Raw genomic sequence first — 23,448 nt, forward strand, 5'->3', positions numbered from 1 at the left:
CTCCTTTCACCAAATCATAAATTATATTATATTGTATTATGTATTTTATAATTATATAAATAAAATATATTAAGAATTTATTCTAATAGCACACTGTGAGAGTGTATACCCTTTATACACTGTGATGTATAAAGGTCTACTTTAGATTTAGGAAAGTGACATTCCTATAAATGAACAGTTGTAAGTCTCCTTTCTTTGCCCTAATTTTTTAATTACATAATCTTACTAGCAATTAAAAAAATGGGCAAACACGTTTCCTTGCCCAAAGAACCAAAATCTTTCTTACATTTCATAAAATGTGATTAAAGTTAAAAAAAAAAAAAAAAACTAAGCAACCCCCTTAGAAGAACTCCTTGATCAAAACATTTCTGACTAAGATAGGGTTGTTTCTTGTTTTTGTTTTTTTTGCGGGGGGGGGAGGGGGCTGTTGATGATTTTTATTTTATTTATTTGGGGATGTGATTTCTGACACATCCTTACTATCCTACATCCATCAACTGAAAATATGTATCTTGGCAAGTAGCAACCAGTCCCAGCGGTAAACAGAGATTAGTGAGACCTGTGGGGTGTTGGCAGCCCCCTCGGGACTGGCCTGGCTCAGTTATGCACAACTAACTTCCCAAAGCACTGCGGCCAATGCTCCTGATGTGTAAAGGGCTACGTCCCCTCACCCTAACTGGAAGTTTTGTGTTTTCCTCATCTCAATTTCTACTTGGCTTTGTCAACAGCAGTATATAAAAACAAAAGCCAATGCCATGTGGCTCCTTCCAAATCAGCAGTTAAACCGACGTCTCCTCACTTATAAAACAGTATGGTTAAATTCATAAATGGCAATGTCAACTTCCTAGAAAATACCCTTTGGTCTGAGATCACACTCAGGTGCTTTTTCTCCAGGGCAGTGTGACCAGGGACTTTCCCCAAATCCTGGCTATTTTCTGAAAAAAGCACCAATTTCTTCATCACTGGTTACTTCTCTCTGTCCTTTGAGGCCATGAGCATGGAGCACATATGACTCCTCTGGAGAGCAGAATAAGTAACTCGTACACACACACACACACACACACACACACACACACACACACACACACACACACACACACACACACACACACCCCGAAATCCCAAGCCCAGAGACACAGTTGAAACTTGATTTTCATCTCATTTTCCTTCCTAAAGCCTTAAAATCTTAAATATAATTTCTTAGCACCTTTACTATCTTTGTGTGCTATTAAAAATCAAAGTCTGAAAAAAAAAATCAAAGTCGGCTTGGTTTCTATCTTTTCTCATAAGGTACTATAGACACAAACCTTACATAGTTTGTACTTGCTTGGATTAAATTCTGACTACTGAGCCAGAAAGAGAAATAATTCCAGCCCATGTGGCCAAAGACGCAGCGCCCAAATGAAAACAACATAGGCAGGCATCAGCTTACAGCCACTCACTCCCGTTCTTCTAAAATGTCAACCTGCCAGGGCCCCCAAAATAGACTTGCTGTTGTGCCTTCTTTTAAAAATTACAGACCTTCTCATTGAAATTCTGAGACTGTTAGTGATAGAAATTTGTTGGCTGCTAACAATCCAAGACACTTTAATAAAACAAAAGGTGTGAAATCACCAAAAATACTATCTCAGGTTTCTTAAATCCCTCAACTGGAAAAATAGATTATAAATGGTTAAACACCCTCAATCAGGGAAAATGACCACTGTGTTTAAATTGCTCTTTTTCTAAAGCCACTTCTCTCCTTATTCTATTTGTTCATTTCTATTCATGACCCACCCCCCACTTCTTAACACCTACTACAGTAAAGGGGTTTTCAAAAATTAGAAAGAACGGCAAGAGCAATCAAACGATAAAAACAAAACAGGCTTCTTACCTACGAGAGCCTGGGGGCAAGCAAGGAGACACGTCCTCTGTCTATAGCTGTTAACAGGTGGTGGTCGCAAAGTCTGAATCAAACTGACCTTGAACGACTTCAGGAGTCAAAACCGAGTCCGACTCCAGTTTGAACTTCAGCCTCAACCCCCAATAAGGAGTTTTATTCAGATCGTTTCTTTCCACTGAACACCAGTGGTTTCTCTTTGCTCTCTCTGGACATGGTTACCCACAGACGGAACGGGCTGGTGCTGTGTGAGCAATCTGCTTGCTGCAGCTGCTTCACCAAGATAAGCAGACACAACGTCTGCCCTGTGACAGCAGCTCAGCAGACTAGGCTCTGGCGGAAATCCTGTATCCTATCCCCTGCCTTTCGCAGGGTCCTCAATTCCCAGACTGCTGCCCAAGAGCAACAGGCAATGGAACTGGAGGTCTGCTCCTCAGGCAGGAAAAGGAGGGAGTTCCCTTCTCACAGCCTCCACCAATGACCTAATACCACCATTTGGGATGCTGGGCCATCGGCTTACAACGATACTCAGAGCTGTTTGTGAAACCACTTTGACTAAATTTGCTCAGGACACAGCCTAGGATGATAGGGAAAGAAAGGAGTTTCAGGTTTGTAAATAAAACACACTTTTTCAGCACTGTTTGTTATGGTTCTCGAGAAAAAGGACTATGCCATGTGAACAAAAACATCTGCTAAATTCCTTTATCATTTTAGAGCACCTGGGATCTAGGCACTGTTTTCCAGGTTAGGAAAGTCATGACTGTACCAGTGCGATAGAGCATTTATAGGCTTTAAGCAGTCAAGCCAGAAGTCTGGAATGCAGGGAGCAAAAACTGCCCAACCCTGAGATGACGTGCCTCTCCGGATGGTGCTGACTGGTAACTCGGCAACCTACCCGATGAACGCCAGACCTCTAAACAACAACATGACACCTATATTTATACCAGCACAGCACAGAGACTCTTAAGGGAATTTGTTTCTCGAACTGTTGATTTCGTACTCTACTTTGCTTACCTGTTGCCGGAGTTGGTCGCTGGAGAGGCGGAATAATCTTCTCTGGCTCCTCCCTTCCAGCAAAGCATCCTGCAAGGTTCCCAGAGGCTTCTCCACGACTACTGCCCATTGGCGGGGTCTCCGCAGGCTGGAAAGCACTCGCCTTCCCTGCAGAAGCACTCTCCAGCTGTTCGGGCCCTGGGCCCGCCTCGGAAGGACAGGGCAGTGACATGTGACTGATTTCCCCCTCTGTCATCAGTTCTCCCGAGGCCTTGACTCGTTCTATGACAGCATCCACTAGGCGACTTGCAGCCTCCTCAATCAAGTCTGCTGTCTCAGGCAGAAGCACAGCTTTGGCAGCGACGGTGCACGGCATAGGGGCAGCATCCCTTCCCCTGCCTGGGGCCTTGTCACCACGGCTTGAGAGCTCCGTCTCTGTGGGGTGCTCTTTGGCAGCAGGCTGCGGCAGGACGTGATGCGCTTCCTCATCCACCTGTGTCTCCTTGCAGTCGCCTGTGCTACGGCTGCCATCTGCTCCCCCCACCTTCCCCTTCTCCCAACCCAGGGACACGACCTCTGGGGGTGCGGCGCCCTGAGGGTCAGTCACACCTTTGTCCGGTAAAGCTCCCGGCAAACCCAGGATCATATTCTTCTCCTGGCTCGAAGAGACCTGCGGAATCTGGATGTCTGGAGCGTTGTGTGGTATATCCTTTCTCCCGGTCCCAGTGGTGCCTTGCAGAGCACCGACCACGGCACCATCCAATGCCGCATTTCCACTCACCTCATAAGCAGTGGTCTTCCCCTGGGACTGAGTGTTTTTCACCTCAACATCCAGAGCAGAAGATTGCTCAAAATTAAGAACCTCGAACCCATCTGGTAACAGATTTGGCAATGGAGGTGAGCTGTTCTGCTCTGTACCTGAGGCCTCCTGGCTTGAGTCTGCAGCCAGACTTGCTCCTGGTGGCACCAGGCTCTGTGCAGCCCCACCTTCAATCAGCTGTGCGACTGGTGGGGCCACTTCCTTGTTATGTTTAGTTTCTGCGTGAAGACAGGCCAAGGGTGTGCCCAGTGAATTACCATTCGGAGGAGCTCTGTCCTCATCACAGACAGCTGAGCCAGGTTCTTCATGGAATCCCGGGGCCTCTTGTCCAGGAGGGGGCGTTCTCGGCTCTTCCTGCAACGTTCCTGAACGAAGAGTGCTGTCCTTAATGGAGGAACAGGTCACTGCTTTATCCTTGTCTTCTGGTCCCTGAGCTGCAGGGCTCTCTGGAACCACCTGATCTTTCCCTTCTTCAGTCAAAGCGGAATCAGAGGCCAAAGCGGCCTGACCCACATGGAGCAGGGAAGAGTCAGTGACCCCCTCGACGATATTCAGGACTTCAGGGTCTGCTGAGAGGCAGGGACGCTCACACTCCACACCAGGTCCTACGGGACTGGTATTGCCCATGCTGGGCTGAAGATCTAGAGCAGAGGAGGGTGTGCACAGGCCCGCTACACTGTCTTCTGCTGGCTGCTTCTCCAGATCATTCGAATCTCCATCTGGGCCATCTCTACAGTCTGTATGTGGTTCAAGAGTTGCTGTTCCTTTTTCATTCTGGGAGGAGGGGACAAGAGAAAGTGCGTCATCTTTGGTTACTGATTCACTGCCGGGACTGCCTGTCAGAGAGAAAGTCCTGCCTGATGTCACTGCCTGGTCTGACACCCGTTCTTTCTCAGCTTTGGGGACAAGAGCATGTGGATGTGGAACTACCTCAAGCATATTTGCTAAAGATGTTTCTAGTTTCGAATCTTTTCCTTGGCTTTCTTTATCCAAACCTTGGAGAGGACAAAAATCCACATGTTCCTGGGTGTCTCCATCAGGGTCAGGGGTGACCGTGTCAGCCTGTGGGCCTTCCAAGCGGCTGGCAGTGGGCAGTGGTTGTGTGTTGAGCAGCCCTGTGGTGGTGCCTTCAGGCTGGGTAACTATGTCATCACAGTGTTCTACAGCCAACACACCACTAGAAGTCCCTGTGTTCTGTCGACATGCAGAGGCAGCACAAAGTTTATCATCTCCAGTTGTAGAACAGACGGGTGATTTGCTGTTTTGGCTTTGAACATGAGATGAATCCGTTTCTGATTTCTGGTTTGGCATAACATCTTTTTGCGGCCTGGGAAAGGTTACATCAGAGGGTGACAACACCACACACATGCTGGCTAAGGGAGTGTCAAGTTCGAGACCTTCTGAAATCTCATCTTTTGCAGCAGCTAGAATTAACTGAGAGTTCTGAGCCCCTGGAGCATCAGCACTCTCTTCACAACTTCCAGAAGTTTCCGTTTCTGCAGTGTTTTCATCAATGGCAGTTTCTTCATCACTAACGACAAGTAAAGACTCAGCAGGCTTGTCAGCAACCAGGGAGCCAGAGGCAGAGACACCATTTGGAACACTGGCTTTATCCATAGGCTCGTCTGTGACTTTTAGGTCAGAGGCTCCAGCTGTGCTGATATTGGAGTCCTCAAATCTTTCCTTCATACTCTCCCCTGCTGCAAGCACATTCCTCTGGATGGTGGCCTCTGGGTTCACGAGACTGCGTTCCGTTTCCCTTGCAGTGTCTGGGACGCTGGCACCTGCTGGTGATGGGACCACCAGTTCACCTCCAGAGAAAGACTGGGCCGCGCCGGGCTCCAGGGCTACGCCTCCCTGCAGGATGTGGCCTCCACTGCCTGGAGACTCCTGGTCTGTGGCCATTGCCAAAGATTTTGTTCCAGTTTCTTCATTTCTGACTCCACAGGATGGAAGGCCTTCTGTGTCCTTTCCTTTGCAATCAGGTGTGCTCTGACGGCAGCTGTCAGGATCAGACGTAGTCCCAGAGTCCACGATAGGTGCTGGCTCCACCTCGTCTCCTTTTCTCTCCACGCCTGTGTTTTTCTTCCTACAGGAAGAGTCTGTATTCTCTTCCTTAACCACACTTGACAAATCATAGGAACTTTCAATCTGCCCCACAGTGCTCCCATGGCAGCACTGAGAGCTCTCAGCACCTTCAGGAGAAGCAAGCTGCTGGCTGGCTGTGGGCTCTGATGCACAGGGAAGAAACTGACCATCTGTATCTTGGTCACTGGGCAGACTTGAAGGTTCTTGTGCTGTCACCACTGAGGGCATAAGACTGTCCATCTGTGTGAGGTTTGTTTTCTAGGAGGAAATGGAAGATATTTAAAAAAAAATTGTCCAGGGGAAAAGATGTCACTGACACCTATAAGCAAAAATTCTGTTGGAGAGAACTCAGTAGCATTCCAGCCTCTCAAGTCACAGGATAAGCCAACCTAAATAAAAATAAGTTCTCTCTTGTTCCTGACATTAATTTCCTGTTATAGTTGCATATCCACTAGAATGATAAAAAATGGCAAGAATAATACAATATGACTATTTTCTATATTATGAACTTATTTTAGAAAACAGATAAAAACTGAGCCTCAAAAAAGCTCAGTGGCTATCTTCAAATGAGCAGCTGAGAAAGATACTTTTTATAGGGGCTTTAGAGGGGCAGAGGCTGCTTCCATCCCACCTCATATATACAAGTAAATACAAATCCTGGCCAGTCTGGTAAACTCTCTTCAATCACAAGGCACAGACATATGCTCCCATGCCCTAAATTCTCACTGAGGAGTTACACAGCATCCTTTAAACTCCAAAATATGCTCCGTTCAATCTAGTTTAACAATTTTAGTTATGGGGTTATAATTTCAAAAAGAGTGGCACGGTCGATTCTTTTACTTCTTGATAAAAGCAGTTCCTCTGTTCCTCTAATACTGAATATTAAATAAATAAGAATATATTGAACTAGTAGTACCTAATTCTTGATTATTCTCAGATGGTACTGCGCTTTGAGGATATTATAGGTCATCTCAAAAATAGTTTTTGCCAACTTGAAAAACAGACATAACCAACTATACAGGAATGGTTAAATCAACCTGATGGAAAATGCTACGCTGTTATGTAAGTGTTAACTATGAAGACCAGAGTGAAATAAGGAAAAGATATTTATAACATAATGTTTAAGAAAATGAACAAAACTTATAGTTAATCTAAGGTTATAATTATGCAAAAACTACAAGTACACGTAGATAAGGCTTAGGAAAAAATGGAGAAAAACAAACACAGCTGATCTTTAGAGTGGGTCTACCTTTATATCAAAATTTCAGGAATCCTTAAAATGATACTATTTTTTCCAACACATAAAAACTATTTTGCTCTCTATCTTTTTTTTTGGCTGCACTGCACACCTTGCGAGATCTCAGTTCCCTGACCAGGGATTGAACCCAGGCCACGGCAATGAAAGCACAGAATCCTAACCACCAGGCCTCCAGGGAAGTCCCAAAACTATTTTTATAACACCTGGTTTGCTCTTCGCTCATTATCTGATCTACTACAAGAATCTCATGCAAATCCACCACGCACTGTCATCTCATTCACTTACCCATTCAGTTCCTGTGTCGAGCACTTACAGTACTCCATCATCAGCCGATTCCTGTCTACTCACTGGGTCTGATGTAAAAGTTCACACATGTAAGTGTAAAACGAGTTACGCTCACTAAAGTCCTTCTAATAATAGAGTACACGAGAAATGAATTTTCACTGAAAGCGTCTGTGCTATGCTCCTTAGGGTATTCAAAATGGCTTGCTTCCCTTCCCCCTGAGAGTGTAACTGACTCCAAAAAAATTATGAAAGCAGGTCATTAAATTTAATAAAGGGTGAACATTACAGAACAGAGATTTGCAGAAAAAAGTTGTCTTGCTTGAAAAATTTTAGATGCTCCTAACACAAGCATCTTCTCAGTTTAAATTTCTCATGGTTTCCTGTAAAATATTCCCACACCTTGCAGGTAGCTTTGGCATCTACAAAGTGCTGTTTTCAAATGCACTATCATTCCCCCAGTAAGAAGAGCCCTAAAGGAAAACCTGACCTTCCAGCAGTCTCTTCAGAGGAAAATAAAATGACACCTATTCTGGAACAAATATGACTGGGAGAGGCAGAGGCAGGTACATCTACAACCTGCTATGAAGTGTCCTGGCCTGCTGCTCTCCGAAACAAGCAAGGCCTGCTCCCAAAGAAGGCTCTGGCGTTGAGCTGACCCCAGATGACCTTAAATGAAATTACTGCCAAGCTTTTTCCAAATCAAATCAACTCTGAAATAAAATGGGTGGAAAAATTATCTAAACTTAGCCTTTCAGATGTCGTGGCCAAGAGAGATGTACCCATGTGACGTTTATATTATCCATAATAAATGCTACCAGGGAGTATGTAATGTTTTTATGTCTGGCAACAACTTTATCTTGAAGGCTTGAGTGGATTATAAAATCTTTATTGTTTTAGTGATCTTTTTACCACACAACTACCAATTTAAATATAGTAACACAGTCATCACTCACTGAAACAGCTGTGAAAAGCCTCCATTTCTGAGTAGATTTGGTTCTTATTCTTCAGCAACAATCTCAGAAACTGTTTAGCTCATTTCGTTTTATAAAGTTAAACCAACAAATTTATAGAGTTAAATAAATTTCCTTTTAAGCCAGGAAAATTTAGTTCTAGTTGTTGCATATTTCTGTATCTGCCAGGTGTATGTGTGTCTTTCGTTATTTTAAAAGCCTGGCAAAAGAAAAAGAAAAATTCTCGCAGTCTCCTATTGCTACTACCCCAGTGCTGAACTCTGTCTCTATAAATGCTAACATCTAATATAGCTAAAACTGCTTTACAGGTTTCACAATCTTTGAGGGAAGCACTGTTATGTTCTAATTATAGTAAGGCTCATTGGGGGAAGGGGTGAGGGCACAAAAGCTTGAAAATGGAAATTTTCTGTCTTACCATTAGCTGCTGTTGGATGTTCATAAGTTTAAAAATATGTCCAGTGCAACTGTCTCCAGGAAGTGGGGGTTCCTGGTGTGGTTCAGACTCAGAGGTTAACGTATAGACGTCCAGCTCTCGGTGATGCCTCACAGAACAGTCTCCGTAAGGGATTTCATAGGATAAACTGCTCCAGGAGTCTGGTTCTCCAGTATCCTCCCTGGAAGCAAGCAAACTCTGGTTAATATATATGTACATTCTATACATAATATACATGAATATATTATAATATTACTATATAATAACATATATATATATATATATATATGTATACAATATACATATATATGTATTCTGCCTCCCAGGCAAAGGTTTAACCCTCTAAGTCTTATGCAAAATTTTGAACCTCACTGCTCTTTGAGGCTCTGCAGCAGAAATTTGGTTTGCACAGTTCCCCAGTAATGCAGGCATACAACTAACTGTTTCATTCTCTTCATAAGAGGTCATAAACGGGCTAAATGAAAACTGCAGGATTCCTCCCTAAGGATGTTCTTTTGATCAAGATCAAGAGAAGACTGGGATCCTAAAATAGTTAATATTATGCTCACAACCAAATAATGAGGAAATGTAAGGAGGATGGTTTTGCCCTGGTTTTCAAAAAAAGCAAGGCTTATGAAGCGTTTCTCTTAAAATGGGTTATACCATATGCTAAATGCAGTTGATCATATTGGGAAGGGAAGAACTAATCAATCCAATCCGTGCAAGGGCACTCCAATTTTTGTTAAAGATAGGTGGAGGAAGCACTCTCAGAATTCTCGAAGTCAACTATATAGAGGAAAACTATCAATATTATAATGCCTTATCATACTATACTTGTCAATATAATTATCAAATCCTATTTTGAATGAAGCACTTGGTTCCAAGAACTTTAAGCTATAACTTTAAATTTAAAAGAAAAACAACTTTGCTCAACTCACACCATTATAGATACACCTCATATTCAAATAAAGCCGACAAATGCTCAGGTATGTAAAAAAGCATTTCTGGGATAGGCCTCAAAACATGAAATCTCTTTACGTGGTTCTAATGAACCAGTACGTTGATATGGTATCCCAGAGATTCTGGAAGAAGGCGGAAGGCAGTGTTTGAGATCATTATCATGTTTTAAAATAAAAAATAAAACTAAAGAATTAAGAACTAATAGACATGCCATCCACTGACAAATATGAGAGGGAAACATTACTTCAACTCTCTCTCCAGTGTTCTGTCTACTAAATCATACCTGTCAGTTCTTAACAATTCACCAGAGAATAACTGGAATTTGAAAGCTAAAAATATGCTATAGTGGAAAACCTGTAACAAACTGGAGAGTCATGCACTGGCTGAAGGTAACAATTAAGGCTGATCCAAAAGAAAACTATTATAATTTCCATACTCAAGAGTGACTCCCAAACAGTTGCTTAAAATGAACTTAGCATATGCTATGCTAAATGTTTCATGCATTTACCAAGCTGCTCTACACTGAGCAAAGTGACCTCAAATAGAAAAGTACCTAAAAGATAGTCACTTAAAAGTTCAACTGAATGACTCAAGAAGTCAATCAGTTCCACCAAGTGAGGGGGAGGCAACGTCTCTGTAAATTCAACTTTGGAGCTTGGGTTGACCTTGTCACTAACTCTGCTTAACTGTCTGACAAGGCATTACTGGCGTATCTGCTTACTCAGATTACCACTTATAGCCATGCTCCAATTAAAAAAAAAAAAAGGTATTTGAAAACAAAACTTGATTTATACACCACCACTGAGTGTGAACCAAATACAACAAGCTAGGAGGGAACTGTTTGCCAAGGGAGGGGCAATTAAATAGTGATACAGTCCATTCCCAGCAAGATGGAGTTTTCTACCAACTTTGCCACTATAAATTCTCAAACTGCTTCTTTTCTAATATCTAAACCTTGGGAAATTCCCTTCTGTGACCACAAACTATTTATCTCCCACCTCTCCCATGCTCTCCCCTTCCAGAAGAATGTGCTTTTGTTGCCACAAGTGCTAACCCTTCAATCTCCCAATTCATCGTCCCTGTGGATTTTTGTTGCTTCCTAGCCCACCTAGAAACCAAAGACTAGTTAATGCAATTATTCTCCCACTGGCTTCCATGAATATCTGCTGCTATTGACATTCTTCAAACCCATCGTGCCTGTAGGTCTGGGTAAACCCCACCATTCAACAAGTATTTGTGCCAGTATTCTTGGTGCTGGTGATACAAATGAAAATCCTTGTCCTGTTGAAGCATATATACCTAGCAAGGGAGACAAAAGCAATCAAGATAAATAAAACACCTAGAATTCTGGAAGACAGCAAGTGTGGTGGAGAAAATAAACCAGAGATGAGGGCTGCAATTTGAAATGTGGTGGGTCAGGGAAGGCCTCACTGAGGTGACATTTAAGCCAATGCACTGTCTGCTCTGTATTCAACACTGTATAAAACCTTGGCTGGATCCACTTGGCAAAGTTCTATGACTAAGAATGTTTACTGCAACATTAGGTGTAATAGTACTAAAGACCGGAAACACCCTAACCGAGTCAGTAACTAGAGGGATGTTTGGTAAATTAAAGAACAGATCTACAGACTATTATGGAGCCATTAAATATAACTGAAAAAACAGTTCAATAACACTGAAATCTATATTCAGTGAAGTAAGCAAAATAAAAAGAGCAAAATTATAAGCATAGACAGTAAACTGCACAATAAAAATAGTGTCAGGGTGGTTGGGTTATAGGTTTTCTTCTTCTCTGGGATTTTAATTAATGTCTTAAATAATTTTTTAAGTTCCTATTCAGCCAGGCCTCGCTGCTGCTCTGTAATGCTTCTTACTCATGTGTGTTAATCCATCCCCACGGGGGTTACCAAAATGTTCTATAATTTCCTCAAAGGCCTAACATTAACCTTGTCTACTTCATTCTCAGGTGACCTTTTCTCCCATCTTAGTGAAAAGCTTGAGGCCATCTAACATGAACTAAACCCATCTTCAATCCACCCAAAAATGCCTGTGCCCGTCTCCTCTAACTTCATGGCACCTCTCTATGCAGTGGGTTTGCTCTGTTCCACACCCCCGTCCTGAGGTAACTGGCTCGGTAATCACCCCCTGGATGCCTGTAGTTTTCCACCTGCTTCTGGACTAGCTCCTTCCCCATCCACCTGCAAGTACCATGAAAACCTCACCAGCAGACAGAGCAGAGGCAGGAAAAGGGATTACTGCACAGGTGCCCGCAGCAGCAGCAGCAGCAATCTTTACTCAGCCCTGCAGACCAGCGATTCTCTCTGAGGAATCCAGCCCCCAGGGGACATCTGACAATGTCTGGAGACATTTTTCGTTGTCACAACTTGGGGATGGGGAGGGGTCCTACAATGCACAGGACAGCTCCCTAGAAGAAAGAATCATCTGGCCCAAACTGCCAGTGGTGCTGGTGTTGAGAAATCCTGCTGTAAACCCCCGAACCCCATTCTGTCTGCCCTCCTCTTCCTTCCCTTCTACCTCCTTACCAGCCATTTGAACAATTAAAGGTTTTGCGCCTACTCCCTCCCACTGCTACTAAAACTTCTGTCTCGGGTTCCACTGACAAAACAAATCTCCAAATCCAATGGCTTTTCTTTGTCTCCACTGTCCTTGAGTTTTGTAGCATCTTACAATGGTGACCTGATTCTTCTTCTGACATTTATTCTCACTTGACATTCATAAAGAATCATCCTATTCACCCACTGCTTTCTCTGGCTTTTTCTTCTTCTTCTCACATCTTAGATGTGAACAGATGTCAACTACCTGAACTTGGTCTTCTATTAAATGGTAGGCACTGTGCTAGATGCCAGGGCTACAAGGTTAAATATGATACCTTTCTCAATAATGTAAACACACAGCCTAAGGTCAAACATGAATTACTATTAGATAGCCATAGTTTGGCTTACTGGTGTTACTGTCACCTCCATGGAAACGAAAAGCAGAAACAATCTCATGGGAGTTTTACCCTTATGAGTGTGGCATTTTATGCACTAAATATACCATATTTCATCAAAGTTACAATGCTATTACTTGTAAAAGCAACATCATTTTCTGTATTACTAAGAAGGAAAAGAACTGTTGTGAGTTAAATTATGACACAAGTTAGAAAAATTTACATCTTAAAAGAGATGATACAGGGAATTCCCTGGCAGTCCAGGGGTTAGGACTCCTCGCTTTCACTGCCGAGGGCGAAGGTTCGATCCTTGGTTGGGGAACTGAGATACTGCAAGCTGCGTGGTGTGGCCAAAGGGAAAAAAAAAGAGAGAGAGATAACAGAGTATAAATACAGTCAACTGTCCTTCTGAATACTGGTATGGGTGGTACAAACAGTTCAAATGAACAAACAGTTCCAACATCAACTGCTTAACTTCATTCGCCTGTGAGTCCCAAGCCTGCAACAAACGGACAGCAGATACAAGTGAAAAGGGCAGCTCAGAGGCTTTAGACAGACTTAAACACCTACGACACTAGTTTTCAAACTTTTAAGTAGATGAACAGTTTCAAATAAAGCCACATGCAGAAACAGAGTTGCTCTGGTGATAGGGGCAATAGAGGGAAGGAAAGGCAAAGCCCGGCCCTCCCTCCAGCCACCACCCCTCCTAGGTGGGTTGTGAGACTCATACTATACCCAAGGAGTAGCTAAATGTTCTTAATTCCCAAGGTACAGGCTTTCTTTATGTACAACTACCACATTTCCCATTTTAAGGTCATTCTCCTTGTTTAGTCTCCTTTGCACTTGTAGAATAACTACTCCATATTCTCCTGATTGAAGCCCTTTGTATGCTTACAGTTAGTAATTAAGTTGACCCCTCGGCCTTGTATTTCCGCCATGGAGAAGAATATGCCTGGGTATCTAAAATTTACCTTAGAAATACACACAAAGCTTTTATGTAATCAAATCAAGTCTGGCAGGACAGAAAAGCACATCCATGAATGCACTAGAGATTCTGGTTATTTCAGCTGGTGAATTAAGAGGCACCATAGCCTCAGCTGAGGCTTTTTAAAAAAATGAGTGAAAGGGAGATCTGTAGATGAAGGAGTATAAATGCTGCGGGAAGGTTTACAGAGCTCTCCACGACCTTTCATTTTTGACCCCTATGAGGACACCACCACTCTGAACAAAGAAGAGGGTATTTTTACTACCAATTGTGGCAACTGTGCAGGATAGGCATTATTTCATTACTACGACATCAGATGGTATTGGCGTAGAATTTCTTAGATTGTTACATTCAACCACATCCCAGATCAGACTTCAAGATATAAGGACTGATATTATGATTACTGGAAACTTTCAATCATCCTGTCAGTAAGGCAATTAATACTGTTTTCAACCATTCTCAGGCGCCTTGAACTTCATCTGGAGTATCCAGCACAACTCCAAGTGCAGTCTCCCACCTCTGAGCCCTGAAAGACTTGTTCTGCACCGTAACCTTTTCTTCATTCACCTGTAACCCCTAAGGAGGAGCAGGACCATACACCTTCTGACTTGCTGGGTCTCACTACTCTGCTTCATCTCCTGACACATTGTAGGTACTCAAATATTTGTTGGGATTTCACTCCAGGGCAAAAGAGTAGGGATATTCTTTATAAACAAATGGTTTGAGATCACTAAGAACTCACTCTCTGTGAAAGGACAGATAACCTAAAGAAGTAATTCTAGTAAGACCCAATGTAGTGGCAGTAATGGCTTAAAAGGTCTAGTTGGTAAAGGAGACTAAAAAGTCATGACAACTGAATTCAGTATATGATAAAGATCAGGAGGAAAAAACATTGCTTGAAAGTATATTTTTGGCAGCTGGTGAAAAGTGAATATAAACTATATATTAGATAATCATAATATATTAATGTTATATTACTGATTTTGATAACTGCCCTGTTATAAGAACATGCTGAAATAATTAGGAATAAAGGGGCATGATGTCGGCACCAACTCTCGAAAGAGTTCAGTAAAATTCTATCCATTTATCTACACACACAGATAAAGCAAATAAAACATTAACAATTGGTGGATTTAGGTGAAGGATACACAGTGGTTCACTGTACTATTCTTCAATTTTTTAAAATTAATTAATTAATTTATCTTTGGCTGCATTGGGTCTTCATTGCTGCACGTGGGCTTTCTCTAGTTGTGGCGAGCGGGGGCTACTCTTTGTTGCGGTGCACGGGCTTCTCATTGTGGTGGCTTCTCTTGCTGTGGAGCACGGGCTCTAGGTGCGCAGGCTCAGTAGCTGTGGCACATGGGCTTAGTTGCTCCGCAGCATGTGGGACCTTGCCGGACCAGGGCTCGAACCCGTGTCCCCTGCATTGGCAGGGAGATTCTTAACCACTGTGCCACCAGGGAAGTCCCATTGTACTATTCTCACACCTTTTCTATGAGTTCAAAATTTTTCACAACAAAAAGTTAAATATAAAACATCAATTTAAAAAAAGGCAGAGGGTAGTAATTCTTTCACTATTCTATGATTACTATTTCAGGCAGGGAAGAAACTAATATTCGGGTATCTACTAAGAGACAGGCACCCTGATACTCCATATATTTAATCCTCATACGAGTCTTTCAAAGAAGTGCTATTTCTAGCTCAGAGGAGGGGAAACTGAGACTCAGAAATACTAATTCATTTGCTTAAGATATAACACATACATCAGACTTTGATAAATCTGGCTTCAAATGACAAATTTTACCACTTAGGAGAAGTAAGCATTTGGGCTAGATATGTAGTCTCTTTGAGTGTGTTATCAAAATCTGTAAAAAGACAGTAAGAGTCCCTTTAAAAGTTGCAGTGGTTAGTTAAAGGGGACAGGAAACAAAGTATCTAATAATGCCTGGCACACAGGAGGCAGTCAGTAAACATTAGTACTCAAATATGTAATGGAGTAACAGATCTGGGTCCATGTTGGACTGACCCCAAAGCCTGTACCCTCCCCCGCCCCATACACACACCTAATGCTGCACTGCTTCCAGTGGAAAGGGATGGTCTTTAATAGAAACTCATCAGGTGCCACAGCAGGAAGCACTGAGGGTCATTTGAAGGCAGGATGGAGCAAAGAGGCCTTTAGGGGAAACATTTCTTCACGAATTAAAAGAATGTCCTCTCCAGGCAGAACATTTTTCAACACACAAGCATTCTCCAATGAAAAGTTCTAAAGTCTGCCCTCTTCTGAGTTTCTCACAGAATGAGCAAATCAACCACAGTCATTCTCCAGTGTCTGGTGAGACTCTGACAAAGTGTAGGACAAATCGCAGAGCCCACATTCTACCTAGCTATTTTCAAAATGAGCACATTCTACTCACCTGAAGGACAATATCAACTTGGGCATTTATCCCTTCAATCTTTTTCACAAATGACACCCCCAAACTGTTCACCACATTTTCCATAAAACTGACACCAATCAGTACCTACCTTTTCCTAATGGGAAAAAATATTCTGCTCACCATAAGAAATCACCACAAATTCATCTAATTATGTTTAATTTAGATTTCCCTAGAGGCTAAATCACCGGGCAATATGAGGGGAAAAGCATGGGTATTGAGGTCTGCGTAGAATCTCATTTATGCCATGATCTGATCTAAGAAAAATTATTTAGCTTCTATGAGCCAGAGGTTTTTTTCATCTGCTTTTTAAAAAGTGGGATAATACTAACTTTCTTACAGAGTTGTTTTAAGGATTAAAAGATATATGGATAGAGACAGCCTTACTATACATATGCCTAGTTAAGTACTCATTAAATATTGGGTTCTATTTCCTTCCACAAGCAAGGGGTACAAACATAACCACTCTCTTTTACAGCTAAATTTAATTATTTAACGATGTGTCAAATACTGAGCTGCGTGTTTTACATATCACCTAATTTATTCTTTTAACTATCCTGTGAGGGAAGATACTATTACCCCAATTTGCAGATGAGGAAACTGAAACTGTGAGAAATTTAATAACTTGCCTAACAGTCTGTTAAGCCAGAATTTGGGCTGATATTCTAAACCACCACACAAAACTACCTCTGCTGCCTTTTTTTTTTTTTTTAATTTATTCTTTTATACAGCAGGTTCTTACTAGTTATCCATTTTATACACATCAGTGCATACATGTCAATCCCAATCGCCCAATTCATCACACCACCATCCCCAACCCCCTGCAGCTTTGCCCCACTTGGTGTCCATACATTTGTTCTCCACATCTGTCTCTCAACTTCTGCCCTGCAAACGGATTCATCTGTACCATTATTCTAGGTTCCACATATATACGTCTCTGCTGCCTATTTTGCACTAGAAAATGCAGACCAATGAAACAAACTAAATATTTTTAACATACGGACTTTGGAGGATTAAGTTTTGGAGATGCAAGTTCTAGACTGTTGTGCACTGTGGACATGGGTATAGTTTGTGGTCCACGGCTTTTGTGGTCATTCTTCTCTGTTCCTTTTCACTCTGAGGGGCTACTTGGGCTCTCTTACTCTATGGTTCCATGACTTTTGGAATACCTTGCTCCTCTAACAGCCGAAGTTCTCTATTTTCTAGCTTCACCTTATTGCACTGCTTTCAAATCCTGAAAAATAATTTTTAATACCTACCATGATACTAGTTATATTTATATCAATATCTAATATACCAACATTCACAGGGTGAGTGAAAATTAAAGTCAAGTTTATACTAGATTAACATCTAAATATTTATTGGTGTGATCAAGCTACTTAGTTGTTGACTGTTCTTGCTTAATCAGATTTAAGCCACCAACCTAATTCAACAAACTCTCAGGAATTAATTTTCAGATGCAATGTTAAGTCTAATTTTCCCACTAAAGCAAAGTTCTTAATCTTAACTGCACTTTAGAATTACCTGGAGAGCTTTTAAAAATCCTCATGTCCAGATCACACCTCACACGAACTAAATAAAAATCTCTAGAGGCAGCGCTGAGGCATCAGTATTTTTTAAAGGTTCCCAGGAGATTCTAACGTATAATTAGAATCCCCATGTGATTCTAATGTGCAGCTAAGGTTGTAAAACACCACATTAAAGTAACCTACAGGTCCCAATTCATTTACATAAGTATAGCTAAGGCTAGCAAGACTGCAATGAATACTAGAGTTGTTAATATATCCTTTGACCTAATTATACAGTTCCCTGGAATTTATCCTATATAAATAATTTAACAGAAATAAAAATCAGTAAGTAAAAAATGAGGCTCACTGCAGCATTCATTAGTTAATTTCTGGGTTTTTTAAGATTAAAATTAACATTCAATGTTAAATGGTTTAAATACTCATGATAAACAAAATATTTTAGATGGCCTTAAAGATAATTATAAAGACCAGAGAAATAGATTAAGAGGATGGAAAAGTGAAAAAATATCAGACTACACAACAGAATATCAGCTGCACCTATTTAAGCAATTCCATGCAATGTGGGACGTAATATCTGATAATAAAATAAACCTGTCTTCTGGTGGCAGCATTATGAATAATTTTGTTATGTAAACGTAACTGTTTAAAAAAAATGCTAATTCTTCCCTCCCTGTTATCTTTCTTGCTTCTGGCCTAAGTCAGAAGACAGAGGCAGCTTAGTGCAGGCATCGTGGAGAGTTGCATCAAGGGAACATGGAGATATAAACCACAACACAGGGACTGCGCTGGTGGTCCAGTGGTTAAGAACCCACCTTCCGATGCAGGGGACACAGGTTCGATCCCCAGTTGGGGAACTAAGTTCCCACATGCTGCAGGGCAACTAAGCCCCCACGCCACAACTACAGAGCCCATGCACTCTGGAGCCTGCGTCCCACAACCAGAGAGCCTGCGAGCTGCAACTACTGAGTCCGTGCACTGTGGAGCCCGCGTGCCACAACTAGAGAGGCCATGCACTCTGGAGCCCACGTGCCACAGCTAGAGAACCCGTGTGCCGCAACTACTGAGCCTGTGTGTTGTGGAGCCTGCGTGCCACAACTAGAGAGCCTACATGCCGCAACTACTGAGCCCAAGTGCCGTAACTACGAGCCCACATACCACAACTACTGAGCCCGCATGCCACAACTGGAGAGAAGCCAACGCACCACAACTAGAGAGAAGCCCGCGCACTGCAATGAAAGATCCTGCATGCTGCAACTAAGACCTGACACAGCCAAGAATAAATAAATATTTAAAAAAAAAAAAAACACACACAACACAGAAGTCTCAGCTTGGACTCTGATACAGTTACATTTAATTCATCCCCAGAACAACACCAGGCACTTCAAATAGATCTTCAGCTAAGAAGCAACCCAGATGGATCAATTTCTACTCACTCAGTAATGCATCCTCTCCTTCTCAGCCCCCTCACTTCCCAGATGACTTTAGGTCAGCTAAGTGATGGAGATTTCTATTTAAGTACTACTGGGTTTATCCTTATATAAAGATAGATTGATCTCTCACAGAACTTATGATTCTCTGCCTATTCCATGACAGTTATTGGCTTAATACCTACTTATGTCCTTTGCCTACAAAGTGCCTGATGTTACTTAATAAGAGTGAGAAACACAGGCACGTGGGAATTATTTTGAAAGGGAGAACATTATCACTGTTGACTAAAATTAAATTCTAGGTTGGGAAAAGAGACAGAAATGCTTACAAAATAGTCTGAAACTTGGGAAGAAAAATAGAACTGTATGAAGTAACTTCAGACTGATGACAGAAAAGAAATCAGGAAGAAAAATCCAATATCCAACTATTAGAAGAGAGGTAATATGTCTTTAAAATGTTAGTTTCTTTTTCTTTAGCTTTCTTATGGAGCAAACACACAAACAAAATCAAATAGCAACCCTATATGTTTACTGATTTAAATAACCTATTCATAATAGAGGGAAAGGAACGCACATCCATTTTTTCCAATCTTATTTCTGACAAGCACTTGAAACTCAATATGATAAAAGACTAAGAGCTAAATATGAATCCCAAACTCCAATGTAATGGTGACCATTAAAATCAGTTGAGTAACAGGCTTCCAACAGTGAAGATTCCATGATTCTATAGATAAGTTATTTGTTCTACTTATAGAAACTGATAACTTTAATACAAGTCATCACTCTGTAAACTAGCTTTTCCAGTTCAGGAAAAAGAAGAAGAATTTTTGTTCATTAATCTGGGCAGGACTCTTATCTTCAGGCATGAAGTTCATTTGACTTTATAGCAGGTTACTGTCATTAAAATTTAAGAAAAGAACCCATACTTAAGTCCAATAAGCTTCTAATGATCTTGTGTATTTTTATAAACCCCACTGCCCTTATTCAACACTTTTCATAATTCAATTGATGAAATGGATTAATCTTACTTAGAAGCAGTTAGATAAGTAAAATAAGTCAAAATAAAGACTAGTCACAGACCAGATGTGACTTTTTTTCAGGTCTCCTCTAAGTTGCTACTTTTGCAGAAACCATAAAACATTGATCTACTCTCCCTGATTACAGAACTATACAATAAGTAGATTAAATGTGTCAGATGAGAACTTCTCAAACTATTTATGAATTTCCAATTCATCACAGAAGTAAAAATTCTAAAACTTACTAGAAAAACAAAATTTACAAGATAAAAAACTTATGCCCAAAGTTTTAATAGATTCAATAGACATATAATTACTCTGTCAAATTACTATTAAAAGTTTCTAAACACATACAGTACTCTCATTATACATTATACTGAGCTCATCATGGACCAGTGACAAAGAGTTGGCAGATCAGCCCTGATCCAGGGCCTCCCTCATTTTGAACAGCAGTGTGTTATACAACAGAGATCCCTCCAGACTGCAAGGAACCATATTTTACATTCTTAACATCTAGAGACCCTGGAGAGAAGTGGCAACAGAAAGGAAAGTCATGGCATAGACTGGAATATGGAATGTGGTACCAGCTACGGACCCACTGGACAAGTTTCCTTTTGTCCCAAGGTATACTTCACATCATCCTGGAAAAGCTGAAAAATAACTCAATAATATTCAAGAGTATTTTAAAAGTTCAAACCCAAACAGTGTTTATAATTATTATTTTTAGAAAATCAAAAGCACCTAAAAAATCCACTTTAACAGACACGTCACCAAGAACTTCTGTAATTTACTGACATGATTTCCTTTAACCAAATGTGAAATACAGGAAACTAATCACTGTACATAATAAAAATGATACAGTTGACCCTTGAACAACACAAGTATGAACTGCACAGGTCCCACATATACATGGATATTTTTCAATAAAGACATATAGTACTACACGATCTGCGGTCGCTTGAATTTGAGGCTGTGCAACTGCAGATATGGATGGCCAACTATGGGACCTGAGCATCCATGGATTTTGGTATCAGTGGCAGGTCCTGGAACCAACCCCCCATGGATACTGAGGGACTACTGTACACTGTAAAGCAGTACCCAGCTTTTCAGAGCTCTTTCATTATAAATACCATTTTTAATATCCCAAGTGGTAAGGCTGATGTTCTGCGTGTAGACGAAGAACAAAGTTCGTAAACCAGCCAAGGTTTCACAGAGCTAAGGGCTGAATGAAGGTTAAAATACAATTATTTAAATTCATTCCAAGCAATCTATTCCTAAGCAATTTAGTATAGTAACTTATGTGGATTAATGAGCTAAAAGAAAAGCTACAAGCTAAATGTTTCTTTAGATTACCCTTAAAAAAGGTACTAAGAAGTATCCTACTGAACACCTGTATCTTAACAAACTCATTTTCATATTAGCACATATTCTCTAAAATGGTATATGTATAAAAAGACCCCAGAAGATATTTACAGCATAAACATATAGAGAATTTTAACTTACTCTGTACAAGTTTAAAATGAAAATCTAAATCCTATTAAATAGGAAGGAACTGGGTTACACATGTGGCAATTACAAAAATACTATTTCTCAATACATGAAAAGCTCTGTATGAATACTTGTTTTCAAATGTTCGTATACATATTTTTCTATTGCTAAATAAAATGTTACCAAAAGTCCATTGAAAAGATGGTATGCCACTGTATTACAAATGCATTCTACCAGGAATTTGGTCTTCTCTGTTGTTCTTAAGTTCATATTTCAAGATATTTTAAAAAAACATATTTTCAGAAAATGAATAGTCTAGGTTATGTATTTTTTCATTTATTCATTCAAACATTCAACAAACATTCATGCAGTATCTTTTATGTTCCTAGGCACAAGAAATATATTGATGAATAAATAAGACAGCCAAGCTTCCTACCATAATGGAACTTATAGTATAGAGGGGTATGATTACAGTTAGAGGTAAGTGCTTTAAAGAAAATAAAACAAGGTGTTTAGCACAGAAAATCCCCTGGAGTGGAGACGGTGGCTTCTGAAGATAGGTGTCAGGAAAATCTTTCAGGAGATAAGGCAATTGATCTGAATCATACAAAAGAGCCAGCATGTGGAGTTTACTGGGACAGAATGTATCAGGCAAAGGGTACAGCAAGTACAAAGAGCCTGAGGCAGCAACCAGCTGGCCAGTGCAGCTGGGGCCAGTGTAGCTGTGCAGTGAAAGCAATGGAAATAAAGAGAATGTTATGAAATGAGGTCTGAGAGTTGCACAGAGTTTGGATCTCATGGAGCTTCGCAGATCATGTAGGAACCAGAATTTTATTTTGACTGGGGTGAGAACATATTAGAAGGAGGAAGCCAAAGGAGAAAAAAAGCAAAGAACGAAGCCAGCAATACTAGTACAATTAGTATGGTACCAGGTGTATATTACTGACTTTTAATCCTTACAACCAATTTGAGGCAGGGGTCAGTGTATTTCCATTTTTCATGTGAGGACACTTAGGCCTAAGGAATAGCTTGCCCCAGTTCACAGTTAGTAAGTGAAAAGGCCAGAACTTGTACCCAGATCTAATTCTAAAACTTCTGTACCTCTTTACACTATCCACAGTAATACTTACCCTCTAACAGTTTCAAACTATGAGCACATATTCAAATTATTCAAATTCTAAGTCTGATATAATATTTATCAGAAGCTAATCAGGTATACTGGGTTTTCTGTTATAAATTTTATAATAGCCACAGCAAATTTTCAACTGTAGAAAAACACAAATTAAGACGCCATTCCTCAGAGAGAGGATTACATCACCCAAACTGAGTATCCATAGCTGGCCCCAAACCTCAAGGTTTATGTATGTGGTACAACAAAATTCAATAAGCTCAGAATGAATTCCAACTTATTTCCCAGCATTCCGGTTGTTATGCAACAGTCAACAACCAATCTACCTCTGCCTTCTTACCCTGTCTAGCACGTTGCAACTCAAGAAGAAAGTTCAGTATGATGCTAACGTAAATGTAAAACCCTGTCAAATCAACTGCAGAGAAAAACATTTTTCCGGTACTAGTCATTCAGGCGGAAGCTCAAAGATACTTGTTAAGATACAGCAAAAAGCCAGATCAAACGGCAGAGAATAAACAATGAAGGTCAACAATGCAACAGTTTGGAAGCTGATACTCACTTATGGCTGCCCAAGCACCACGAGTATCGCAAGCCCATCCTATTTGGGTCCTGGCTTTAACAGCAGAGGAAACCCAGCAGGCATGTTTTGCTCAGTCTACTTCTGACAGGAACTGCAGCATCTAGTTCCTTATTTGAGGGTTACAGCAATATCGTCGATGAAACCACATCACCCTAACAGTGCCAAACCTCAAGGAGTCCTACAGAATCAACCACAGCTCCACTGAGATGGAGTGGGAGAGGCTAA

General features: G+C 41.0%; 1 protein-coding gene across 6 annotated transcripts in view; it reads right to left on the reverse strand.

Moving 5' to 3' along the window:
- LOC112404727 (A-kinase anchor protein 13-like) overlaps positions 1-23,448 on the reverse strand; it is a 300,167-nt gene that overhangs the window by 120,704 nt on the left and 156,015 nt on the right. For 5 of the 6 annotated variants that reach the window (XM_024752831.1, XM_024752829.1, XM_024752827.1 and 2 more), the window contains 2 exons: positions 8,710-8,908; positions 2,894-6,038 (listed from right to left, as the gene is read on the reverse strand). In XM_024752831.1, coding sequence (XP_024608599.1) covers positions 2,894-6,038; positions 8,710-8,908 — 3,344 coding nt within the window. Of the gene's footprint in view, positions 1-2,893; positions 6,039-8,709; positions 8,909-23,202; positions 23,329-23,448 lie in introns of those variants that run through there. The other variant, XM_024752832.1, reaches the window with a different exon arrangement.

The sequence above is a fragment of the Neophocaena asiaeorientalis genome, unplaced genomic scaffold (genome assembly GCF_003031525.2).
Source record: "Neophocaena asiaeorientalis asiaeorientalis breed wild unplaced genomic scaffold, Neophocaena_asiaeorientalis_V1.1 scaffold109, whole genome shotgun sequence".
In the NCBI taxonomy this organism is placed as follows: domain Eukaryota; kingdom Metazoa; phylum Chordata; class Mammalia; order Artiodactyla; family Phocoenidae; genus Neophocaena; species Neophocaena asiaeorientalis.